This window comes from Alternaria dauci, chromosome 2 (assembly GCF_042100115.1).
Source record: "Alternaria dauci strain A2016 chromosome 2, whole genome shotgun sequence".
Classification (NCBI taxonomy): domain Eukaryota; kingdom Fungi; phylum Ascomycota; class Dothideomycetes; order Pleosporales; family Pleosporaceae; genus Alternaria; species Alternaria dauci.
Genome location: NC_091273.1, coordinates 1,170,210 through 1,193,421, shown reverse-complemented (window position 1 = coordinate 1,193,421; position 23,212 = coordinate 1,170,210). Strand labels below are relative to the sequence as shown.

The following is a 23,212-nucleotide window of genomic DNA, read 5'->3' as shown; positions in this document are numbered from 1 at the left end:
CATTCTTCCATGTCTAGATCTATCTTCTCCCCACACTCCACCTTTACTCTCGAGCTCTCCCCGTCCCATTCTGGCGACCATTTACCGGCCCAGAATGTCGCTTCTTCTAATCCTTCCCCCTGTTTCTTCTCTCTCATGTACTTGAACATGTCAAGCGCACTTGTGTTATCGAGGTGTATCTTGTGAAACGCTTCTTTGCCTTGACAACCACGATCATAATCGTCGCTAAACCCTAGCATCTCCGTCTCCGCTATCGTAAGCTGATGGTCATATGGAGACGAGCATTTGCTAAGCGATTTCATCCACAAGTCCACTTTTCGTAATGTAGGGATAGTGACGATCTTCTCGATCGTTTCGAAAGGCCATGCAGTATCGTTGTGTAACACGTTGATACTGAGATGTGAAAGGTTGCTCGTGTGGCTTGCAAGCATATCGAAGTCCTTGTCCAAGCCGCCGAAATGCCGCATCGGAATATAGTCATCATGCCAGCGAAGCTCGAGACTCTGTAACGACTTTCCTTGACGCTTTAGGATATCGGGTAGGTACTCTCGTATATGGGTGTCGTTATAGAGGGATAGATGCGTAAGCGTGTCGTTTGGCAGACTTGTAGTCCATTCGATGTCCGACGTTCTTAGCTTCCGTAATGCTTGCGATTGCGAAAGGACTTTTCGCATACTGTCTGGAACACTTTCCACCGATAGTTCCTCAATAGCCGTCCAGTCCATGGCGTCAAGCCACAATTCTGCGTTGGTCTTCTCGCGCTGCGATTTCGGTTGCTTGCGCCACTCGAGCCAGCTCTTCCAATGACCCTTGTAAAACCAGTGCATTATGTTCATGAAACAATCCAGCTTGCCCCCAAAACGACAATCTGGACCAGTCCAAACGTCCTCGTCATTCCACCAGTCCCACCCGTAGCCATCCAGCTTCAGGACTTTGAGGTCAACATATCTTTCTCCACCCAAATGGCTCAATGGGAGGTTCCGCCGGTCTGGCCATGTACTACAAATCCCGTCAATACTAAGATCGAGAGAAGTCATATTACGGCATGTAAGGAGGGCCAAGTGGACGGATCCCAAGGTCGTGAAGTCGAAGTAGTCAGGAAGGCAGATGTTGTCCTCACAAGGATTGGAACTAATTCTAGCCTTGATTGAAGTGGGACAGGAATCGCTTGGCGTCCACCTGCATGATCGAGAGCAGTTTGGAGCAAACTGTTTTGTTAAGCTGATGGGAAGAATGGAAAAGAAAAGGAGTTTGAGGGCTTTCAGGCGCATAGTAGCTGAAAGTGGAAATCAGATATGGGCTCAGATATCTGTAGCAGGTTTTGCCCATGGATCGCTCAGGTTTCACGCGCGATATATAAGACTTATTCTGAGAGCGCGAGTCAAACGGAATTGGATGTTGTTGTGTTGTCCTCTTCTTCCCTGTGTTGGTGTTGCCTAAACAGGCACAACTCTTAGGCGTCCAAGTCGCAATCTTGCGATTCTGGTCTGTGGCCAGATACGCGATAAAATTAGATTATGCGTAGCAGATTCTGTTCACTGTTATGTCGCAACTTTTGCAAAATTAATTCAACGAAGGCTGCTGATGTTGGCACGGAGTTCTGGTGTAGGCGTATGGGAAAGGCGAGCTGAGTGCGTCATTGCGAGTCATGCACAAATCGCGTTTACATGCGATGCGACGCGACGTGTCTTTATCGCGCACCGTCTGCGTTTGAACTTGTAATGACGACAATGCGAAGCTTGTGCCGAGGTTGCCCGGCACTCGACACTTTGCGCAACATGTCGAACACCTGAGTGGAGAGGATGGTGGGTGTGACGTTTGCAGAGCGCAGACGGTGGGCTACGTCATACTGACCTCCTGCAGTGAGAACCATCCATGTATACAACATTCCCAGACATTCGTAGTGACATGTACCAAACCACAACTTTTGAGTATCCATTCAATTTCCCATATTGACGGCACACTAAACATTCCCCCAAATAACACGAGTACACTTCGGCTTCAATCATCATGGCCGCAAACAAGAAAGTTCTCATTGTCCTTTCTGACGCATCTTCGTTCCCTCTCTACAACACCGGCAATGATGGGAAGACTGTCTCGCAAGACTCGGGCTACTTCCTCATGGAGCTGGCGAAGCCTCTACAGAAGATTCTCGACGCCGGCTACGAAGTCACCTTCGCCTCGCCAGAGGGCAAGGAACCCACTCCTGACCCGCTCAGCGTATCTCTCGCGGCCTTTGCTGGAAACTACTACGAGAAGCAGCGAGAGTTGGATCTGATAGAACGCATGAAGAAGGAAAATGGCTTCTCACGGCCAAGGAAGTTCTCCGAGATCAGCGACGATGAATTGAAGAAGTACGGGGGTGTCTTTATTCCCGGTGGCCATGCTCCGTTGTCCGACCTGGGCGACAACGCCGAGCTAGGCCGTATACTCACACACTTCCACACTTTGTCGAAGCCGACGGCGGCAATTTGCCATGGGCCATGGGCTTTCCTCTCGACCAAGTACGGACCTAGCAAGAAGTTTGAGTACTCGGGGTACAAGATGACGAGCTGGTCAGATGCTGAGGAGAAGTTGATGGAGACGATTTTCAGGGGTGAGATCGACAAGGTGGAGAGTACGCTCAGGGAAGAAGGTGCGGACATGCAAGAGGGCATTGCCAAGTCGATGGGAAGTATTACCGTGGACAGAGAGCTTGTTACTGGAGATAACCCGATGGCGGCGAATGCGCTTGGAGACAAGTTTTTGGAGATGATGGCGGCCAAATAGGCGGCGACGGATGGGTTGGACGAGATGATGGGCCACTATGTAATAAATACTATATGAGCTACGAATGTACAACGGAGAGAGTCAGAGCATCTTGTCGCGATGTTGAGTGTGGGAGTATCTAGGTAGGAGGGCGCTGCTTGGCGGGCTTATCGGAACTTCGGAACTTCGGAAATAAAAGAAGGCCGTCCTCAGCCCATGTGCCAAGCAAGCATATCCACTTTCGCGTCAAGCTTCATAATTGATAACGGCATATCTCGCAACATCCGAGGCAAACGACAATTCTGCCGAGTAGTCGGAGAGTAGATCGCAGGATTGCGACCAGGTCACGCGACCCCACACGCGAATGATATCTGCCACGGATCATCCTCAACAAGCCGATTACGCCCTGGGAGCTGTGACTCGCCTTCCTCAAGAGCATTGGCGACTGCCGCTATGGGCCAGGCGCATGGCCTGACAGCGGCAATGGATAGCAGCAAGCGCCTTTCTGCCTACACCATGTCGCCGGTATCAGCTCGGCGCATTAGCATCAGCCCCAGAAAAGCATGGTTATAGCATGACGCAGAGCCATGCGACACCCCAGCATCCAGTCCTCGTTGCAGAGTCGTGGACAGCTTCACATCCACCGCTGACTGCCGGACCCCATACTGCGCGCCTACGACACCATGGCTGCGCCGGGTTACCGCCTGGGTGTTGACGTTGGAGGGTGAGTAATGCCAGCTTCCCACTGAATTTTGCCTCGTGTACCCATGCGAAGACGCCCGCTCGCTAGCTTCTTCTTAGCCACGGCGACGAACATGCAGACGTTCCCCGAGTCTGCAGCTGCCACCACCTCAACTGCCTGCCTCGACCCGGCCTAGGTCATGGGATGCGGCTAACACGACCCCAGAACCTTCACCGACGGTACGGCCCTTTTGTACAAAGTATACATACTTCACCGTTTAACCGAGCTTAGTGTGCGTCATCACGCCCAACGGCGAGGCAGTACGCACAAAGGTGCCGACCAACACGACAGACCAGTCCATTGGCGTGCACCAAGGCGTGCAGCAGGCACGGAGAATATTAAAAGACAAATACGACTGGGACGGCAAGTTTAAGTATATACATCATGGCACCACCACTGGCACCAATGCCGTGCTCGAAGGCAAGGGCGCCAAATGCGGCCTCGTTGTCACCAAGGGCCACAAGGACATATTGGCTACAAGACGCAGCCAAATACCAGGCGGGCTAGGTGCTTGGATGCACTATGAACAGCCCGAGCCTCTTGTGCCGCTCGAGCGAACCGTCGAAGTCAAAGAGCGCATCAAGATTGATGGTGACATATTCCACGAGTTGGACGAGGATGAATTACGAAAAGACTTACAGGATCTCAAGCGACAACAGCCTCAAGCCATCGCCGTATCGCTCATCAACTCCTTCGCTAACAGCACGCATGAAGAACGCATCAAAGCCATCCTGGTTAGTGAATTTGGCCCAGATGTTGAGATCGTTACCTCCACAGACGTATTGCCAGAGATACAGGAATACGAGCGCACCGTTACGACGGCCGCGAATGCCATCGTCAAGCCTGTAGTCAAAACCTACATGCAGAACCTGCAGAAGATGCTTGCGGATGACACCGATACAATCCGCATCCTGAAATCTGATGGCGATCTAACGTCGGTTCACCTCGCTGGCGAGACACCAGTGCGCATCCTCATGAGCGGTCCGGCCGGTGGCGTCAAGGCAGTCTCACATCTGGTAGCCAAAAACACACCTTACAAGAACCTCATCACCTTCGACATGGGAGGAACTTCTACCGACTGCGCTTTACTCTCAGGCAGCGATGCTATCATCCGACGAGAAACCGCCATCGGCCACTTATCCGTCCGCGCCCCAAGTGTTGATGTTAACACTGTAGGCGCCGGCGGCGGCTCCATTGCCATTTTCAACGACTTTACAAAGACCTTGCGTGTCGGGCCAGAGTCTAGTGGTGCTACACCCGGTCCTGCGGCGTACGGCAAGGGTGGAACCCAAGCGACTGTAACTGATGCAAACTTGGCGCTGGGTCGTCTTCCTTCGAAACTACTAGGCGGAAAATTCCAATTGGACGTTGCTGCATCTACTGCTGCAGTTGAGTCAATTGCTAAGCAAATGGGCCTTGATACGGCCTCCGCGGCTGAGGGAATCATCGACCTAGTAAACGAATCCATGCATGGGGCTCTTCGTCTAGTCTCTGTTGAGCAAGGTTACGACCCGCGCGACTTCGCCTTGGTTGCTCTCGGTGGTGCTGGTCCGCTTCATGGTAACGCCCTAGGCCAGCTTCTTGGTTCCTGGCCCGTCATCGTCCCTCCCTCTCCTGGCGTTCTTTGTGCACAAGGCGATGCCATCACCAAGATGTCCCACGAACAGAGCTGCACATATATTCGCGCCTTCTCAGATATCACAGAGCTCGAGCTCAAGGAGACATTACTCAGTCTCAAGGCTAGTGGTGTAGACACGATGAAAACCTCGCTTGCAGATGAGAATGCTGCGTTGCACGTCATATACCAAGCAGATATGCGTTACAAGGGCCAAGCCATGACACTTACTGTTGATCTGACTTCTAGTGAGCTCGAAAACTCAGACAAGCTCGTGAACATTCTACGTAACAAGTTCAATGAAGCCCATCAACATCAGTTCGGATTCTCACACGCGCATGCAGAAATGGAGACGATGCGCTTACGTGCCAAGGTTGTTGATGCTTCTGAGGAAGTGGCCTTCAAACCCCTAGAACATGCTCGTACGTCTGAGCCTTGGGAAGGCGCGATTACAGCGAAGCAGCCAATCGTCTGGGACGGCAAAAAGGTCGAAGCCACATTCTGGGACCGTTCCAAGATTGGGGGCGCTGGAAAAGTCATTCATGGACCAGCGGTTGTCACTGAGATGGACTCGAACACGCTTATATTGCCCGGCTTCTATGGAGAGATCGACTCTATGGGTAACATACTCATCTGGCCTACTGAGAAGAAGGAAGCACGAAAGACCGTACATACTAGAGAGTCAGCTCAAGATATGATTAAAGAGCAGCCCATTATCGCTACTCTAATTGCCTCTGCGCTTGGGTCTATCAGGAGAGAGATGGATGCACTTCTGCTGCGTTGCGCCATGAGCCCGGCGATCCGAGAACAGCAAGACGAGTTCAACGTGATCACTAATACACGTGGACAGATGCTCGTTGGTCAATTTGGATCTTTCATACAGCAATTCCTGAACGGCTGGAACGGCACGGTTGAAGAAGGCGACGTTTTCGTGACCAACGACGTTTATCAAATTGATGGTGCCGTATCACATCTCAACGACGTTATCGTGCTACTTCCTATATACTATCAGCACAAGCTCATAGGCTGGGCGGCAAACTTCGGACACATAACTGATGTACAAGGGAAAGTTCCGGGCTCTATGAGCATCAATGCCAGTACCATCTACGAAGACGGCCTTCAAATTCCTATCGTTAAGCTCTACGCAAACGGTGTTTACAACGAAACTCTTGCAACGGTAATATTTCGCAACTCTCGCGCCCCAGATTGGTTCCAGAGTGACCTGATGGCGCTCGTTACCGCCTGTCGGACAGCTGCTACTCGTGTCACCGAGCTCTGTGAACGCTATAGCCTCGAGGTCTATGAGGCAGCCACAGATTATCTGCTGGAGCAGAACAAGCTTGCCATTAGCAGGATCATCAATGAGAAGATCAGCGATAAAGTATCGAGCTTCACCGACTTCATTGACGACGATGGACAAGGCGTCGGTCCATACGCTATCACTTGTTCAATGAGAAAGCAAGATGGCAAACTCATCTTTGATTGGGACGGCACATCACCTCAGTCAACTACGTCGATGAACTTCTACCTCTCGATCACCATGTTCAAGATGTTTATCGGGTATCATCTGCTGGCTATTCACGACCCTTTTGCAGTAAGAATTCTTCTTCCAAAAGCTATACAAGAAATGAGTTAACTTCGACAGGTTGTCAACGACGGCTTCCATGATTTACTCGACATCAAGATCCCGACTGGCACCATTCTTCGCCCCGTCCGCCCAGCAGCTGTCAGTTGCCGTACCCATCTCCTCGGTCGTATCATGGACGTGATACAGGCGCTCTTTGGTCAACAAAATCCTGCCTATCGATGTGCAGCAGGTTTCTCCGACTCACCACACCTCTTCTATTCCGGTTTCAAGCCCAACGGCGAATTCTACCTGCTCTACCAGATCGGCTTTGGCGGTGTACCTGCGCGACCGATCGGCGACGGCCCAGACTGTCACTGTCTTTTCCCAGCCATCAAGTCCATCCCGGCTGAGAACATCGAGCTCTACTTTCCCGTCATTATTGAGGCCAATGAAGCGTTGCCGGACTCTGGAGGCGCTGGGTTCTACAGAGGAGGCAATGCACAGAGAACATTGTACAGATGGTTGTGCGAAGGTGATGTCAGCACGCACGATGATCGGTGGTTGACTAAAGCATGGGGTGTTAACGGTGGTAAGCCGGGAAGCAGATCGAGGAAAATTCTGTATCGCAACAACAGCTATGGCACAGCAGCGGAAAAGGACAATATCGAAATATGTCAGTCGAAGCAGGATCACATCCACGTTTATCCAGGTAATTTTCAGGACTTTTCATATTCTTGATCAGTACTAAAACCTTTAGGCGACGTCTTGGAATGGATCACTTGGGGTGGTGGAGGTCTTGGCGATCCTCTCACGCGCCCTCCCGAACGCGTAGCACAAGAAGTCCATCGCCATCTAGTCACCGTCGAAGGTGCCAAGGACAATTATGGTGTCGTCGTCGATCCACACACTTTCACTGTTGATACGGTTGCCACCTCGACACTTCGCAGCAAGAGACGTGAAGAGCGCGCGATAGAGGGATATAGTACTGACAATGTGATTGACCGCGGCGGCACTCTCAGTGAGCTGATGCAGAAGTGCGAAGATGAAACGGGGTTGAAAGCTCCGATCCCACAATGGGAGAAGCAGATTTATGGTCCGCACGCAGGATTGGAGTATGTGAGGAACTGGTATGATACGATGAAGAAAGAGGGGATGAAACGGTGGGACAAGGCATAAGCCGGGTTATCACACTAAAGATGAAGTCAGTTGCTGATTTGAAGCCGCAAAGTGTCTGACTTTGATGGGCGTTCTTTCAATGTTGGAGCAACGCCCCTTTTACAGGCCCAACATACACTTCATTGATTCGGAAAGCTAAAGATACCTAGCATTAGATTGATGATACTGAGAGTACGGGTTGTTTGTAAACTACAGTACGTCATCCACATCATCCACAATCTGCACCTTGATGCTTCCATTGCTCAAGTCCCCACATGTGTGCAAAGCATCCAGTGCCTTCTCTAATGGGAAGGTATGGCTGACAAGTGGCTTCAGATCAAGAATACCACCAGCCAAACATTGCAAGCCCGAAGGCCATGTGTCGCGGTAGCGATTGATGAATTTGAGATCAATCTGTAGCAGAAGTTAGCGAATGGAGTTCCAGAAACACTTGCAGCAATGACCCTCGTGAATTTCAGAGCACATACCTCAGCCAGACTCAGATGCATGAAGGGTATGTTGTTCATGATCTCTCTTCCTACGCCGATGACCATGACCGTACCACCTCTTCTCGCTACGTATGCCGCGGTAACGACACTGCTCTCCACGCCCGTGCACTCCAATACAGTTTCCGGTGCACCATACTCGCCCACAGTCTCAAAATCAAAGAGCTCTCTGATCTTCTTGGCATTACCCTGCGCATCTAGATTTCGATCAACCTGGTAGGTGGCGACCGTCGGTACGAACTGTTTTGCGAACGCCAGTCGCTTAGGCTCAAGATCCGTGATGACAAGCGGATGCGCTCCGCTCGCTCTTGCTGCAGCCAGCGCAATGAGACCAATTGGCCCAGCACCGCAAATCACTGCACCACGACCGAGGGACAGACCGGCCGACTTGATACCATGCATGACAACGGAAAGCGGTTCGAGCAGCGCGCCTTCCGCATACGAGACGCCAGATGGAAGCTTGTGACACCATTTCGCCGGGTGCGTCTTGTAGCGTTGGATAGTGCCATGGTATGGGTAAACACCTGCAAATTGGACATCTTCACAAAGGTTGTATCGGCCGTCCAAGCAAAGAAAGCATGAGCCACATGGAACACCAGGCTCGACTGCTACGCGATCGCCTAGAATACATGTCAGCACTGGAGAGTTTAACCAAGGCGTCGAATATACCGGGCTTAAGAGATGTGACATCTTCACCAGTCTTTAAAACGATCCCTGCCGCTTCGTGTCCAAGGATGCAGTCCCCTTCCACAACGAGTGAGCCTATTCTCCCAGCTTTCCAAAAGTGAATGTCAGATCTGACACCTCGTCAGCTTTGACAACCCCATCTGTACCGACATTTCGTACCCGCAAACACCTGTAGTTTTGATGTGTAACAACACTTCTCCCCTCTTTGGTGCGTACACAGGCGCTTCTTGCAGCTTCAGATTGTGGTCTGCTGTGACCTGCAACGACGGGTTCGGCAATGGTGTTTTAATAGTTACCTGTGCGGTAGCCGTAGATTCCGCGTTGAACGGAGTAGACTCAAGTGCCAGTGCCGGGGCCATGTCTGTTTGTTGAAGCTCAATCATGGAAAGCAAGGGCAAGCGCTGTCAAAGGATAGACACGCATCAAGTAACCCCACATGTTCAGCGCGTCATATCACCATTCTGGCGAGAAAGGAAGTACCGTCCTTACAACGGGTGATCAGGATATGCAGTAGTCCGTGGCAAAATGCGGGGAAGCTTTTAGTAGGATTGACAAAGTAGAGTGTCGGTGGCACTGGTTACTGTAATTGATCTAGTTGGAAGTTCTCCCATCCAATGGAAGTCAAAAACACCATGTGCATCTCCGCAAGAGCGACGCGTCGGATTACCGGATTTGGAAAGTCCGATCAACCATTCTGGATATATGTCAAGGTCGGTTCTCAGAAGAGCACACGAGATACTCAGGAAAAACGCGCGTATTAGTGCGTTTAGATTTATAAATCTATCCATCTTCTTGTGGTGAAGTTCTTACCTCACAATTCCCTCGCAGAACGGCACAGAATGCATACATCGCAAGATTCACCGCAAGTAAACGGCTCGACCGGTTACGGCCAGAATGTCGTAGATGGACTGAGAAAAGAGGAAAAAGTGGAACAATCGTCGGTCCAAAAGTTATCGAAAGAGCAAGATCATGTCTTGAAGACGTTCAGGCTGCTTATTGCGGATTTGTGCCAACAATTTAATGGCGGGCATCCTGGGTAAGTCGCCCAACAATCTTTGCGAAAGCAGGACTAAAGATGCGGTAGAGGTGCCATTGGCATGGCAGCGATTGGTGTTGCGCTGTGGAAGTATGTCATGCGATATGCACCGCACACACCTACATACTTCAATCGGGATCGATTCGTCCTGTCAAACGGCCACACATGCCTTTTCCAATACACCTTCCTTCACCTCACAGGCTACAAAGCAATGACTCTCGATCAACTGAAGTCGTACCACTCAGATCGCGTCGACGCGCTGTGTCCAGGACATCCCGAAATCGAACACGAAGGCATTGAGGTGACAACTGGCCCATTGGGACAGGGTGTAGCGAATGCGGTGGGCCTGGCAATGGCGTCAAAGAACCTGCAGGCGATTTATAACAAGCCAGACTTCGACGTGGTGTCTAACCACACATGGTGTATGATCGGAGACGCGTGCCTTCAAGAAGGTGTTGCCTTGGAAGCAATCTCTTTTGCTGGCCATCTGAAGCTGAACAACCTGACCATTATTTACGACAACAACCAGGTCACTTGCGACGGTTCTGTCGACTTGACCAATACCGAGGACGTGAATACCAAAATGGCAGCATGCGGCTGGGATATCATCGACATTGAGGATGGCTGTTTCGATATTGAGGGCCTTGTCGAGGCTCTGAACAAGGCGCGATCATCTACTGAGAAGCCTACGTTCATCAATGTCCGAACGGTTATCGGTATTGGCAGTGCTGTTGCAGGCGACGCGGTTGCGCATGGAGCAGCTTTTGGCGCAGCGGATGTGGCCAACATGAAGAAAGCTTACGGCTTCAACCCCGAGGAGCATTTTGTGATCAGCGATGAAGTACGCAAGTTTTTTGAGGATATTCCGGCGAGGGGCGAGGAGCTTGTAAAGTCTTGGGAGAAGAAGGTAGACGGGTATCAGAGCAAGTATCCGGAGGAGGGAGCCGACTTCAAACGCAGAGTCGAGGGCCGCCTGACAGAAAACTGGAAAGATCTGGTCCCGAGCTCATTTCCCGATGCGCCAACAGCAACGAGAAAATCATCAGGCCTGGTTTTCAATTCGATCGCCGAAAAGATAAACAACTTCATGGTCGGCACAGCGGATCTGTCACCCTCAGTCAACATGATCTGGAAGGGCAAGGTCGATTTCCAGAATGTAAGTGTTGTACTTGTCTCCGGAAAAGCAGATAACTGACAAGTATCAGCCTGATCTGAAGACAACGTGCGGGATTGTCGGCAACTACAGCGGACGGTACATCCACTACGGTGTGCGAGAGCATGCCATGTGTGCCATCTCCAACGGTTTGGCAGCTTTTGCACCCAACACATTTATCCCCGTCACATCCTCTTTCTTTATGTTCTATCTCTACGCAGCACCGGCCGTTCGTATGGGTGCGCTGCAACACCTTCAGGTCATACATGCGGCCACACACGACAGGTAGCATTTCCAGAGCTCTCTAAATGTTCCTCGCTAACATCAAGATAGCATTGGAATGGGCGAAGACGGCCCAACTCACCAGCCGATTGAACTCGCAAACCTCTACCGCGCTATGCCCAATCTGTTGTATATTCGACCGGCCGACAGTGAGGAGACTGCTGGCGCGTGGATCACAGCGATCGAGGCGAAGAACACACCAACGATCATCTCGACATCGCGGCACACTCTTCCTCAGCTCGCGCAGACGAAGCGGGACTCGGTCGCGAAGGGTGCATACGTAATCGACGAGGTTGAGGATGCGGATGTGACGCTTATCGGTGTCGGTGCAGAGCTGCATCATGCGGTTGATACGGCGAAGGAGCTGAGGACGAAGAACATCAAGGCACGCGTCGTGAGCTTCCCATGCCAGCGGCTATTCGATGCCCAGCCCACAGAGTACAAGCGGGAGACGCTGAGAAGGCATCGCGGTATTCCAGCTGTCGTCATTGAGCCGTATGCGCCAAACGGATGGGAGAGGTATGCCGATGCAGCATGCTGTATAAAGCGCTTCGGCCACAGCCTGCCAGGCAAAGCAGCCTACAAATACTTTGGTTTCGACGTGCCGGCGTTGACTGCGAAGGTAGAGAAGTACCTGCAGCAGGTGCGCGACGATCCGCTGCTCAAGGGCGAGTTTGTCGATCTATAAGTTTCGCGAGTAGTAATGTAAACAGTTGTTGAATCGTACAGATAATCCATTGCTTGTACTCGGTTGATGCAGAGTTGTCGTCGGGTTTCGCTGTCCTGGTCGACGTGGAGTAGACGGCAAGTGGAAGGACGCGACGCGTCTGCTCTGTGCTCGACTAGCGTCTCCACGTGGACACCTTGTCGGCAGCTGCCCTTTGCAATCGTGACTGCTATCCTTTCTCCTCCATACCCTAGGATACACTCGCGCCTCATGGAGGATGGTAGCAACGTGGGAAACGTGTCGTCTGAACGAGGCAGCGTACAGCTCTAATGACATCATGCCAGCCTCCTGACATTCCTAGATCAAGACGGGACGTTTCCTTGCGTCAGCACAAGAGATCAGCCGTTTTGTAATCTCATGCGAACAAGGAGGTCAACTTGTATCACCAGCCGATCCGCTTTGACCGAAATGCAGAAATCGACTTCAATGAACGGTACGTGCATGGCGTGTTCTGAGCGTGCTTTCGGTAAATGAGCATGGTATAGCAATGCGCCTGAAGCAACCTGCTGCGAGGCTTCCAGGCAACCAGAGACCTGTACCTAAAGAGCTGGAATAGAACTCGATGCGTACGGAGTGTAGGTGGACAGCGGCGCCCCGCTACAAATATATCGGTGAGCCCCGCACGTACGCCACCGGTAGCCCCCTATGTGCAGATTAGGAGAAACACGGTCAACGAATGCTTCAAATGATAAGCGAAACAGGAATCGTGGTCAAAAACGACCACGATCCCATCTGGAGACTGACTTTGCAAATCTCGCAATAACAAATTCCACCACGTCTTTCTGTTAGCAGTCACGAAATGTCGTCCAATACAACTTCAACACCACTACCACCTGCGAAACTCGTCTCACAACTTCTATCTACCATCGAGGAAAGTATCATACCTCTGACGCAGAAAGGCGTTTCGAGCGGCTCGAAACTCTTCGGCGCCGCTATCCTGGCCCGTAAAGACCTTGCACCATACACCCTCGCCACAAACAACGAACGCATATCACCTCTCCTACATGGCGAGATAAACTGCATCCAACAATTCTGCACTGTCGACTTCCCTGATCCATCAACACGACCTCATCCGGCCAAAGACTGCATCTTCCTGGCTACCCATGAGCCTTGTTCTCTCTGTTTGAGCGGCATCACTTGGGCAGGTTTCAACGAGTTTTACTACTTGTTCACGTATGAGGATAGTCGGGATCTATTCGGAATCCCGTACGACATCGATATCCTGCAAGAGGTATTCAGGGTGCAAGGGGAAGGCGAAAGTGAAGAGCAGGTACAGAGCAGGCAACTGTATAATCGCAAGAACAAGTTCTTCACTGCGAAAAGCTTTGCTGACGTCGTTGGAGAGATTGATGATGAAAGCGAGAGGAAGAGGCTATTAGGCGAGATTGAGAGGGTCAAAGGTTTGTACAACAGTCTAAGTGAGACATATCAAAAGGGCAAAGAAGCGGGCGCAGAAAGCTCGAGCGTATGGAAGTAGACTAGGAGCTCAAATTACTATATAGTGATCGCGAGGTCCACGTTGGCAATGGTAGACTTCGTGAGCGGCTTAACTTGCGCTTCCAAAGGTGTCGCTTCCTGCCCCACATTTATCGATAACAAATTTCAGTTAGCTTCGACCCCTCCGGATGCACTTGATGTCAAAGTTCAAGTAAAGAGCATCTGACTGTACGAAATTTAATCTCGTCAGCTCAAATCCGCTTCACACCTCGTACTTCTAACATTTCTTTTCCTCAGCGGGGCCATCTGTTGTTACCTCGTTGCCTGATACATCGGTATTTTCAGCGGGGCTATCCGGAAACATTCGAAATTGGTGCGCAAAAGTGTTTTTTTGAATAACACTTGTGGGAAAGTCGAGAGATTGGCCAAGAGAAGAACGTAATAAATTGCAAACATGGCGAATAACCATCGTGAAGACAACACGATATACCTAACGGAGCAAGAGGCGGAGCGGATACAGAAAACAATCAAAGAACGATTGGAGAAATGCAAGGAGCAGAGCGGAAATGCAAAGGCCCCGAGAGACAAGCTGGCTGCTCACCAGCAGGCCACTGGTGCAGCTCTCATGGCAGACATGGGCGGTGCACCAGATCCGGATATGATGCAAACCCAAGGCAAGACCTCATCTACGATCCCCGTCATTGGCGTAGGCCAGCCATATCCGCCATGCACGACACCACTCTCAGATTTGAAGCCGATGAAAATGGCAGATCTGAAGATGGAGACGCACCATCGAGGCTGCAAACTGGTTGTAAAGCGAGAGAGCCCGGTAGTTACTCTCGTAGCGAGGTCATGGACTATGGTTCAGGACGAGGACGGAAGTGATGCAGAGCGTCTCGAGATGTTGCTGCACAAAACGCGCTACAACGATGATGTGTTGGAGTCTACAAAGCAGTTCATCATCAAAGAGCCGTACTTTACCCTCACTGAACAGGGAGAGCCTAGTCTTCGAATCGACCACCCCTCCGACCTAGTCATCTGCCACGAAGAAGGGGCCAAGGACTTTGCTGATGCAGCGGCAGCAGAGAAGGCAGCTACGCGCTTCAAAACTCAGGGCAACAACGCACTCAAGAAGCAGGATTTTCCACTAGCCCACGAAAAGTACACCGCAGGCCTCGCAGTCGCAAAGCAAGACATCGTCGCAGGAGAGAACCCTGATCTAGCGCGCGACATTTCTCGGAATCGTGCTTACGTTAATCTGCTACTGGGCCGGCTGGATGAAGTCAAGACTGACGCACGAGCTTCATTGACCGGAAGGGACGATCAGAAATCAAAGGAACTAGACAGCAAAGCATACTACCGCGCCGGATCAGCCTCATATAATCAGAGCTGCTGGCAGGAAGCTAAAGGTTTCTTCCAAGAAGCACAGAAGCTCACCCCGGACGACAGGGACACCAAGGTACAACTAAAAAGGATTGAAGCGCGTCTACGCGAAGAAGAAACAGGAAGCTACGATCTCATGAAGATCAGGGCCGGTCTTTCCAAAGCTCGATCAAGAGTCGATGCTGGAAACTTTACCAAAAACACCGTGGTCAAAGACAGCCCAGGCAAAGGCCGTGGACTTTACGCCACCCGTGACGTCGCCTCTGGGGAGGTTGTCATGTGCGAGAAAGCATTTTGCGTAGTATGGGGTCACGAAGAAGACACTCTGACAGCTCTGACGTACGACACCCGCGACGAGCGTATCCGCGTTGCGCCCGTCGGCCTCGCAAAAGCGCTCGTCCAGAAATGTCTCAACCAGCCATCGCAAACCGAAGACCTCATGGGTCTCTACGGCGACTACCAAGGCGAAGGTAGCAATGTCTTCTCAAACGAGGATGGTCCCGTTGTAGACGTCTTCCGTGTCCACGACATCATGTCGCGCAACGCTTTCGGGCCTGGAAGCCAGTTTGGAGAAGAGAGCGCGAGGAACGCTAGTACGGGTCTTTGGCGCCACGCCGCGTATATCAATCACTCGTGCCTTGCCAACACAACAAAGGAGTTTGCGGGCGACATGATCATCATTCGCGCTACGGAGCCTATCAAGGCTGGTGATGAACTATTCCATCCGTACGATGCTTCGCTTGACTACGAAACGAGACAGGGGTTCCTGGAGAGGACATGGGGTTTCAGATGTGAATGTAAGCTTTGTGATGCAGAGAAACTGGATGGGCAGGAGATCAGGGACAAGAGGATGGAGCTGATGGGCGAAGCGGATGCTTTCATCGACAAGACGCCTTGGGCTGGCGCGAAAAGAGTGGTGCTTAGGAAGGCGGCTAATATTCTGAAGAGTCTTGACGCGACGTATGATGAGGGAAGATGGGAGGGATTACCGAGGAGGCATACAGATGGGATCAAAGCGTGGTTGATGAAGGCTAGTCCGCGGTAGACTACAGCGCTTATATCCCTTGCCATAGTCCCAGAATACCTTCTTCGCTATCTCCAAGCACAGGATCCTTGCTCGGCATCTTTACATGCCAGACCTCGCCCTCTCTCCCTTCATGCTCACCTCCAACAGCAAAGTCCCAAACATTCCCATAAGGATACGCGCCCATCATCATGAAATTTTCCTCAATCTCCACACCCTCGAAAAACTTCCTTCTGTCCCGCTCCTTTTCGTCATCAATCTCGGCTGCCCTGCCGTCCTCAACATCCTTTGGTTGGTAAAATCCCAGCGTCTCATTGTGTGGTTTAGGCAGAAACGTCTTATGGCTTACCCCAGCGGGTATGATGAACACATCGCCGATTCTCGCTTTAATATCTATACCGCCTTCTTCACCATCTGCTCGGTCCCCTGGTGAGTACTTTCCCTGGGCCCAGGAGGGCGAGTCGGCAACACCGAAGCGGATCGTCGCACCTTGGCCGGCAATGACGGTCATGGCTTCGTGCGTGGTGGAGTGGTAGTGGGATTGGATGTCCAGGCCGTACTTTGCTATCCACTGCGTTTGCCAGCCATTGGAGGCGTAGAGATCTAGGATTTGGGTGGGTTTGAAGGTGGGTGATGATACTAGGTCGCGGAGTAGGCCTGGGTAGTGGAGTAGAGGATAGGGAGAGTTTGGGATAAGGGGCGTTGGAGGGAGTTTGTAGGAGTTTACTTTGATACCCATTGTGAGAAGCGATGTGTTGAGATAATTCGGGTGGTATCGTAGAATGGATGGATGGGTGGATGGGGATATATCTGGGGAAACACTTGCCTGAACGGGAAGTGATAGCGCGGGGTTTGACGTCAGATCTTGCAACGGCAATGCAACCGAGACGGTTGCGCTCCCGATACATGCGAAGAGCATTGATATATTCGTTTCGACGAGTGCGTACTTCTAATCTATCGATATCGCATTCTTCTTATTAGAACTCTAAAGCAACCTTCCCAACGGCTTTGCCACTTTCAATAATCTCATGAGCTTTTCTCAAGCCATCTTCATCGACCTTGAGCTTCTGCATGCAATGACACTTGACCTTGCCGTCGTCTAGCATGTGAGCCAATTCTTTAAGAATTTTTCCATGACTCTCGACATCGACTCCGTAATACGGTTTTGTGCCCAGCAATGCCCAGACAAAGGTAAGGCTCTTTGCCATGAACTCGGTGCCATACATTGGCATCTCCTTGTCCTGAACAATAGAACAGACTCTTCCAAAGGGAGCGCAAATCTTGGCTGCAGGTGCAAGGTAGCCGGACGTTGGCGTATGTGTGATGAAGACGTACTTGATGGGGACGTCGAGCTTCAGCTTTTCAACTTCCTGTGCAATGTCTTGGTGATGGTTGATGGTATGCGTGGCGCCTCCCACGTCTTTTGAAAAGTTGACAGTCTCTTCTCTGGACGCTGTGGTGACTACAACGGGGAGGTTGAGGATACGACGCGCAATCTGACTTGCTACGCTGCCAACACCTCCTGCTCCGTTGATGATCAAGATGCCAGCCTGCTCGTTCTTCTGAATCTCCATGCGCTCCACAAGTGCTTCGTACGCTGTGATCCAAGTCAAGGGCATGGCCGCAGCTTGACCCCAGTCCAGACTCTTTGGTTTCAAGGCCACTGCTCTCGAATCGACTAGCTGGTATTCTGCGTTGCTTCCATGTCGGATTGGAGAACCAGCATAGTATACTTGGTCGCCAGACTTGAAGTCCATGACAGCGGGTCCGACACTTTCAATCACGCCAGCGCCATCGAAGCCAAGGATTTGAGGAAGCTTGGGTGTTCGCTCGTAGTAGTCTGGATAGTCGTCGTAGGTTCCAGCGCGCACCTTGGTGTCGACTGGATTGACGGAGCAGGCTTTTACGCGGACAAGAATGTCATGGCCTTGGGGATCGGAGGGCTTGGGAATGTCGATTGACTTGAGATTGGTGATGGGACCATATTCGGTTACTGCAATAGCGTGCATCTATATTGTCAATGTACAAAGTCGGCTGAGTGTATCTCACACACAGTTTATACAGGGGAACGGTTTACCTCGGATGTTGTTGCTTGTTATTGGTTGGACGGGGTGTTGTATTGCTCTGAAAATGCATACTGGCGAACATGTTTGAACTTTTTATGATGTGGTTTCCATGACTCCACTCTTAGAGGCATCCGCACGTAAAGATGCCATCAGAGGCTCATGACGTCACCCATATCCTTGTACTTTGATATCGTGTGACAAGTCTGAGGTTTATTCTACATTCTATCCGACGTGTTCCGAGTGAGTGGGATAAGTGTCTTGGGCGCAAAGTGCAATTGCTGTGTCGTGGCATGGCAGATGTACGAAGGCGCTCCTTTGTACCGTGGTCTCTAGCTGTGCGCTGGGAGGACCCGAGACAGTCGACTTTAACGGCTGTCACAAAGAGCGATGCTGTAGTTTGACACGTTTGAGGCCTGTGTGCGACATTGCTAATAAGTGTCTGGATGCATGGATAGTGCGCCTGGAGATATGACGCAGACTGGGTGTTTGATGGTTAAAGGTTACAAAGGTACAAAGGTACAAAGAGAGGTGAGCACATGATTGCAAGTCGATGCGGGTCGCGGAGTACCGTCACATACGTGGTGCATGGAAGAGGGGTTGCGTGCCGTCGACGCAGGTTGGGACGAGAGAGGGCTGTGGTGCAGAAAAGTAGTGTGTTGGGCGGGACGACTGGGGCGATTGCTGGCACCCCTGCGATAAGGCGAATGAGATCATGGTGAAGCGTTAGCTGATGCGAGCGTCTCCAACCACGGCGCCTTGACATGGTAATGTAGGCAGTAATAATTGTTGCTTTTCCAGACACACAATTGCCACCACAGCGTCTTTCCATTGCCGTAAATCAGTCGCTCACAGCACACGCCAGCACTGAGGCCATCTGGAATCCCCCCGGCCGCTATACCACCGCCGAAGCTTGGAAAGCCACCAATTCGGCGCGCGCATCGATTCCTGCGCAGTGGCCTGCTTCTTCGGCTCGCACACCAACGTCCCGTCGTCCAAATTCCGCCTCCCTCTCGCCATAGCGTGCCCCCTCCGAGTCTCCCTCGCCGAGTCTGCCACCGTCTCCAATCGCCCTGTCTCTTGTGCGTGGGCGTAATCGCATCGTGAACGGCTGGCTTGGCACTTGCCCTCCCGAGGCTGCCTGCGTCACCACGCAGCACCCTGCACCCAGCACCGCCGGCACCCTGCATACGTGTGGAGAGGTGCGACGTGGAAACAGCGACAGCAGCGTCGCATGTAGAAGAACACGGCCGTCTTGCGCCCGCGGGTCATGGCGTCTTCCTAACAACGACGAGAAGAGCCAGCTTGCAGCGGTACACGGGCCAGCAGCGACAGGGACGGCATAGGAGCATATAGGGTTTCGAGTGCGCCCTCAGTGTGAGGCGCTTGCCCATCATGTCCGAACCTGAGGCCGATGTCTATGCCATGCTCGAGTCATCTTTCCAGACGTCGCCCAACCTCCGCCAGACGAAGCGCCTGCCGCTCCGCAGCGACGACTACCGCACCTACTCGAGAGCGGCAGCGCCCCTGAAACGAGACTACTCGTACACGACCCAAGCCACCGATGACACCCACTCGACCGCCGACAGCGACCACAACACGCCGCTGCCCTCGCCCGGCCTGCTCAACGGAGCAGACAGCGGCCTCCCGCCCACTCCACCCACCGCCTCGCTCGACGGCACCTCTGCCCAGATGCCCGAGCCACCGCCACTTGCCGACAGCGTGCGCAACTCGCTCATCTCGCAAAAGTCGTCCCTCAGCACTCCCGTCAATGCGCGCAGTCCTCCCACGCCCGACCCCAGTCCGCCGCGGACAAACGCCTCGAATGCCTCCAACGCTACCAATGCCGCCAGTGCCACGCTCGAACGGCCGCCCATCTACACATATCCCTCGTCGCGAGCCGACTCTTTCCAGACCGCCAGAGAGGATCCCTTCTCCTCCGACCGCGACGACAGCAGATCAGCGACGCCCGCCAACGACCGGCTGAGCACCGTCGAGGAAGACCGAGGGCTGGGCCTCGCATTCGAACACGACCAAAGCGAGGTGACGCCAACCAACACTAAAGGCCCCTACTTCCCCGCTACTGAACATGTGGATTCCACGGTCGGTGCTGAGGAGAAGCAGGGATCCCAGGTCATCGAGCATATCCCAGATCGGGAGTGGAACACAGACCTCATGCGGAACGTAACGGTTCGCAGAAAACGCAGACCCGACTCCAAATCTCCTCGCAAGCCATCTGCCCCGGAGCCCGTCGCAAAGCCCGTCGCCCCTGTCGCAGAACCTACCGTTGAACCCACTGCCGAACCCGCCCCTGCCGTTACCATCGTCGAAGCCGCCTCCCCAACTCCAAGCAACAGGGCGCGACGCGCTTCCAGTCTGCGAAAACGCGTCGAGGCCAGCCACAACAGCCCTCCCACGCCGTCCATTGAGAACTTTGCCCATTCCATCGGCTGGCCCTCCGAGGGCGAAGGCATGTCGGGCGCCAAGCATCGCGATTCAACCAACAAGCGACTCTCGACAGCGTCAGTGGCTTCGACAGTAGTATCTGCCCATGTCATCATCAGTCCGCCGCGAAGAACACAGACACTGCGACACTCGGGACGGAACATGGCATACCGAAGAGACATCAGCGCGCCTTCGGAGCTTGGATCGGGATCCTACTCAAACCGCAACTCGGTCATCTCCCAGTACGACGACGTGCCGCCTCGTCGCCTCGTGCACAAGAGGACGAACATTGCCGACAGGAGCGCGAGGTTTAGCACTGACTCGGACGTCAGCTCTCAGCGCATCATGTCTCCGTCTCTGTCGTTGCGATCGAGGACTATCGACAGCTCGGCGCATACACAGGCGCACCAGGAATCCATACGGAACGTGCTACAGCCTGCCGCGGACATACTGAGTCGACATAGCACAATTGCGCGGTCAGGTGGCAGTTACCACAAACGAGTAAACTCGGCACCTGAACCCACAAGACGCACGCTGTCTTCGAAACCAAGGAACTTTACAGAGATCCTACCGTCCGAAAGCCCAAGGCCGCTCGAAACTGCGCAGCCGCCTGTAGTGCGAGCACCATCGCCGACCCTCTCACCGAAGCCACACCGGACATCACCAACGTCGCGGAAAGTTCGGCGGGAAGAACCAGTAGTCACTGATGTGAAGCTACCGGACAGTGTCAAGAACACTCTACCCGATCTTCCTGACCAGGGTGTAGATGGACCAGCCGAGCGCGATGTCTTCATGGGCGCGAGCCATCCTGTCGAAGACGCCCGTGTGCCGTCTGCGCTGACGGACAGGGTCAGACGCCTGCTCGCGGCTCGTGAAATTGCAGAGGAAGCCACTCTTGTAGTCGACGCGAAGAAGAACCCTGCTACATCCGAAAACCTAGAGAAGTTCTCGCCGTTGAAAGAGAGTGAGCCCCAGCGTCAACCTTCAAGACCAACTTCATGGGCGAAGCGGGCATCTCTACACCAAGAGAGCGCTTCCTTGACTCCCGACGCGGCTGTCCGACCCGTCGTAGACGACCGTGTATACACACCAGAGATGAAACGCCGCAGTCAGGCATCACGACCCGACTCTGGAGACCACGGCCGCGTTAGTTTCGATCGATCTGCTTCGCGATCTGCTTCTCGGACTGAAGAGCATGCCAATGCCCGCCACCTGTACTCTCAATCCACGCCATTCTCCCAGTTCTCCGACACAGTTGAAGTCACCGAGGCAACTGCTGTGAGTATCTATCCCCACAACAACAACTCTGTGCTTGTTGTGCAGCAATCGCGTGGACACTCTCTGTTGCCAGAGCAGCGTCAACTACAGGATGTCCGAGAGGTGCGGACATCGCCGACTCCACCGTTTGTGGATGCAGACGAAGCACCCCAAGAGGCTCGCGACGAGACTAACGAACCATACTCCCAGCCAACTTTGACCTTTGAGCCCTCAACCCCTCCGATGCAGTCTGCTCTACCCCAGCCTGACGGTGTAGACTCGCCTCTTGAGAACCCCAGAGACCCGCCAGAACCACCCAAAATCAACTTTATTCCTCCCACGCCCATGGAAGAACTTGAGAAGGAGCTGGTACCTGGGCCACCAGGACCTCCTGAGCGATCCGATTCCCACCCCCAACGCCGACTGTCTGTTCTGCAGCGAGCTCGGCGGTACTCTGACAACCTCATCACACCGCTCTTCGCTCGCGCTTCAAACAACCGATCCCGGTACGCTAGCGAGGCTCACGGGCACACTCATCGAAATCCCTCAGTCCCCAGTGTCAATGACGAAGACGGCACGCTCCATCCTTTCTGGCGTCCGCGCGGGTTCTGGGACGGTTTTGAAGACGGCGACTCAGAGAGCGACGAGGACGAAGGCCTGCCTCGGGGCGGCGACACCAGCGACATTGAAGACCCAGAGCCGGAGCCGGAACCATCACGACCACGGCGTGCCAGCACTCTCGGCAACAAGCTCAAGGGCGGCTTCCGTGGCTCAGGCGGCTTCCTCATTGGCAACTCTCTCGGCGTTGAACGTGCCGGCACGAACAAACGCCGGCATCATGTCACCCTCCCACCTCACTTCCGAACCCCTCGCACAGCTGGCCATCTGGCGGAGCCCAAGGTCATCATCCAAGCACCCACACAGCCTCTGGGCCGTCACCGCGGTGGTGGCATTACCAAACGTCGTTCTAGCCACGACCTTCGTCGCACCGCCTCCGTGCCAAACAACATGTCGACCGTCTCCTTTGAGTACGAACAGTCCCGTCGCAGCCGAGGCTCCTGGCGCCAGGGCAAGAGCCTTCCCGGTCTGAAGAAATACCACGTCCAGTACATTGGCATATCTGGTGTCAAGGCGAGACTCAAGGAGCGTCGTACAGAAAAGAGGCGGGAGAAGATTAGGCGTAGTATCGGAAGCAGATATTACATCGACCCCGTGGCCCCTGGATCTACGTTTTCGCGGTAGCTTTTTTGATTTTTGATACCTTTTGCGTCTTTTCTATTGACAGTAATTGGATTCCCCCTATTCGTTCATCCAGCACGCACATACATATATATATCGCATACCCACCACCTCTTACGACGTCACGACCTGTTTGCATTTTGGCT

At 52.9% G+C, this 23,212-nt stretch overlaps 9 protein-coding genes across 9 annotated transcripts; 6 read left to right on the top strand and 3 right to left on the bottom strand.

The window, feature by feature from the left end:
- Positions 1 to 2,010: 2,010 nt before the first annotated feature.
- ACET3X_002463 (uncharacterized protein) lies at positions 2,011 to 2,769 on the top strand (the record flags this gene model as incomplete). Its single annotated transcript, XM_069449208.1, has 1 exon — positions 2,011 to 2,769. One exon carries the CDS (start codon positions 2,011 to 2,013, stop codon positions 2,767 to 2,769), a length of 759 nt encoding a protein of 252 aa, XP_069309010.1.
- Positions 2,770 to 3,431: 662 nt separating this feature from the next.
- ACET3X_002462 (uncharacterized protein) lies at positions 3,432 to 7,848 on the top strand (the record flags this gene model as incomplete). The annotated part of the gene is made up of 4 exons (XM_069449207.1): positions 3,432 to 3,472; positions 3,717 to 6,699; positions 6,751 to 7,381; positions 7,430 to 7,848. The coding sequence occupies 4 exons, from the start codon at positions 3,432 to 3,434 to the stop codon at positions 7,846 to 7,848; spliced, it is 4,074 nt and encodes a 1,357-aa protein (XP_069309009.1).
- Positions 7,849 to 8,037: 189 nt separating this feature from the next.
- ACET3X_002461 (uncharacterized protein) lies at positions 8,038 to 8,735 on the bottom strand (the record flags this gene model as incomplete). The annotated part of the gene is made up of 2 exons (XM_069449206.1): positions 8,038 to 8,241; positions 8,316 to 8,735. The coding sequence occupies 2 exons, from the start codon at positions 8,733 to 8,735 to the stop codon at positions 8,038 to 8,040; spliced, it is 624 nt and encodes a 207-aa protein (XP_069309008.1).
- Positions 8,736 to 9,859: 1,124 nt separating this feature from the next.
- On the top strand, positions 9,860 to 12,179 carry ACET3X_002460 (uncharacterized protein; the record flags this gene model as incomplete). The annotated part of the gene is made up of 4 exons (XM_069449205.1): positions 9,860 to 10,056; positions 10,105 to 11,212; positions 11,262 to 11,494; positions 11,543 to 12,179. The coding sequence occupies 4 exons, from the start codon at positions 9,860 to 9,862 to the stop codon at positions 12,177 to 12,179; spliced, it is 2,175 nt and encodes a 724-aa protein (XP_069309007.1).
- Positions 12,180 to 13,017: 838 nt separating this feature from the next.
- Positions 13,018 to 13,695, top strand: ACET3X_002459 (uncharacterized protein; the record flags this gene model as incomplete). The annotated part of the gene is made up of 1 exon (XM_069449204.1): positions 13,018 to 13,695. One exon carries the CDS (start codon positions 13,018 to 13,020, stop codon positions 13,693 to 13,695), a length of 678 nt encoding a protein of 225 aa, XP_069309006.1.
- Positions 13,696 to 14,109: 414 nt separating this feature from the next.
- On the top strand, positions 14,110 to 16,083 carry ACET3X_002458 (uncharacterized protein; the record flags this gene model as incomplete). Its single annotated transcript, XM_069449203.1, has 1 exon — positions 14,110 to 16,083. One exon carries the CDS (start codon positions 14,110 to 14,112, stop codon positions 16,081 to 16,083), a length of 1,974 nt encoding a protein of 657 aa, XP_069309005.1.
- Positions 16,084 to 16,093: 10 nt separating this feature from the next.
- Positions 16,094 to 16,801, bottom strand: ACET3X_002457 (uncharacterized protein; the record flags this gene model as incomplete). Its single annotated transcript, XM_069449202.1, has 1 exon — positions 16,094 to 16,801. One exon carries the CDS (start codon positions 16,799 to 16,801, stop codon positions 16,094 to 16,096), a length of 708 nt encoding a protein of 235 aa, XP_069309004.1.
- A 238-nt stretch (positions 16,802 to 17,039) lies between these two features.
- ACET3X_002456 (uncharacterized protein) lies at positions 17,040 to 18,210 on the bottom strand (the record flags this gene model as incomplete). The annotated part of the gene is made up of 3 exons (XM_069449201.1): positions 17,040 to 18,071; positions 18,140 to 18,153; positions 18,201 to 18,210. 3 exons carry the CDS (start codon positions 18,208 to 18,210, stop codon positions 17,040 to 17,042), a joined length of 1,056 nt encoding a protein of 351 aa, XP_069309003.1.
- Positions 18,211 to 19,520: 1,310 nt separating this feature from the next.
- Positions 19,521 to 23,069, top strand: ACET3X_002455 (uncharacterized protein; the record flags this gene model as incomplete). The annotated part of the gene is made up of 1 exon (XM_069449200.1): positions 19,521 to 23,069. The coding sequence occupies one exon, from the start codon at positions 19,521 to 19,523 to the stop codon at positions 23,067 to 23,069; it is 3,549 nt and encodes a 1,182-aa protein (XP_069309002.1).
- Between the last annotated feature and the right edge of the window lie 143 nt (positions 23,070 to 23,212).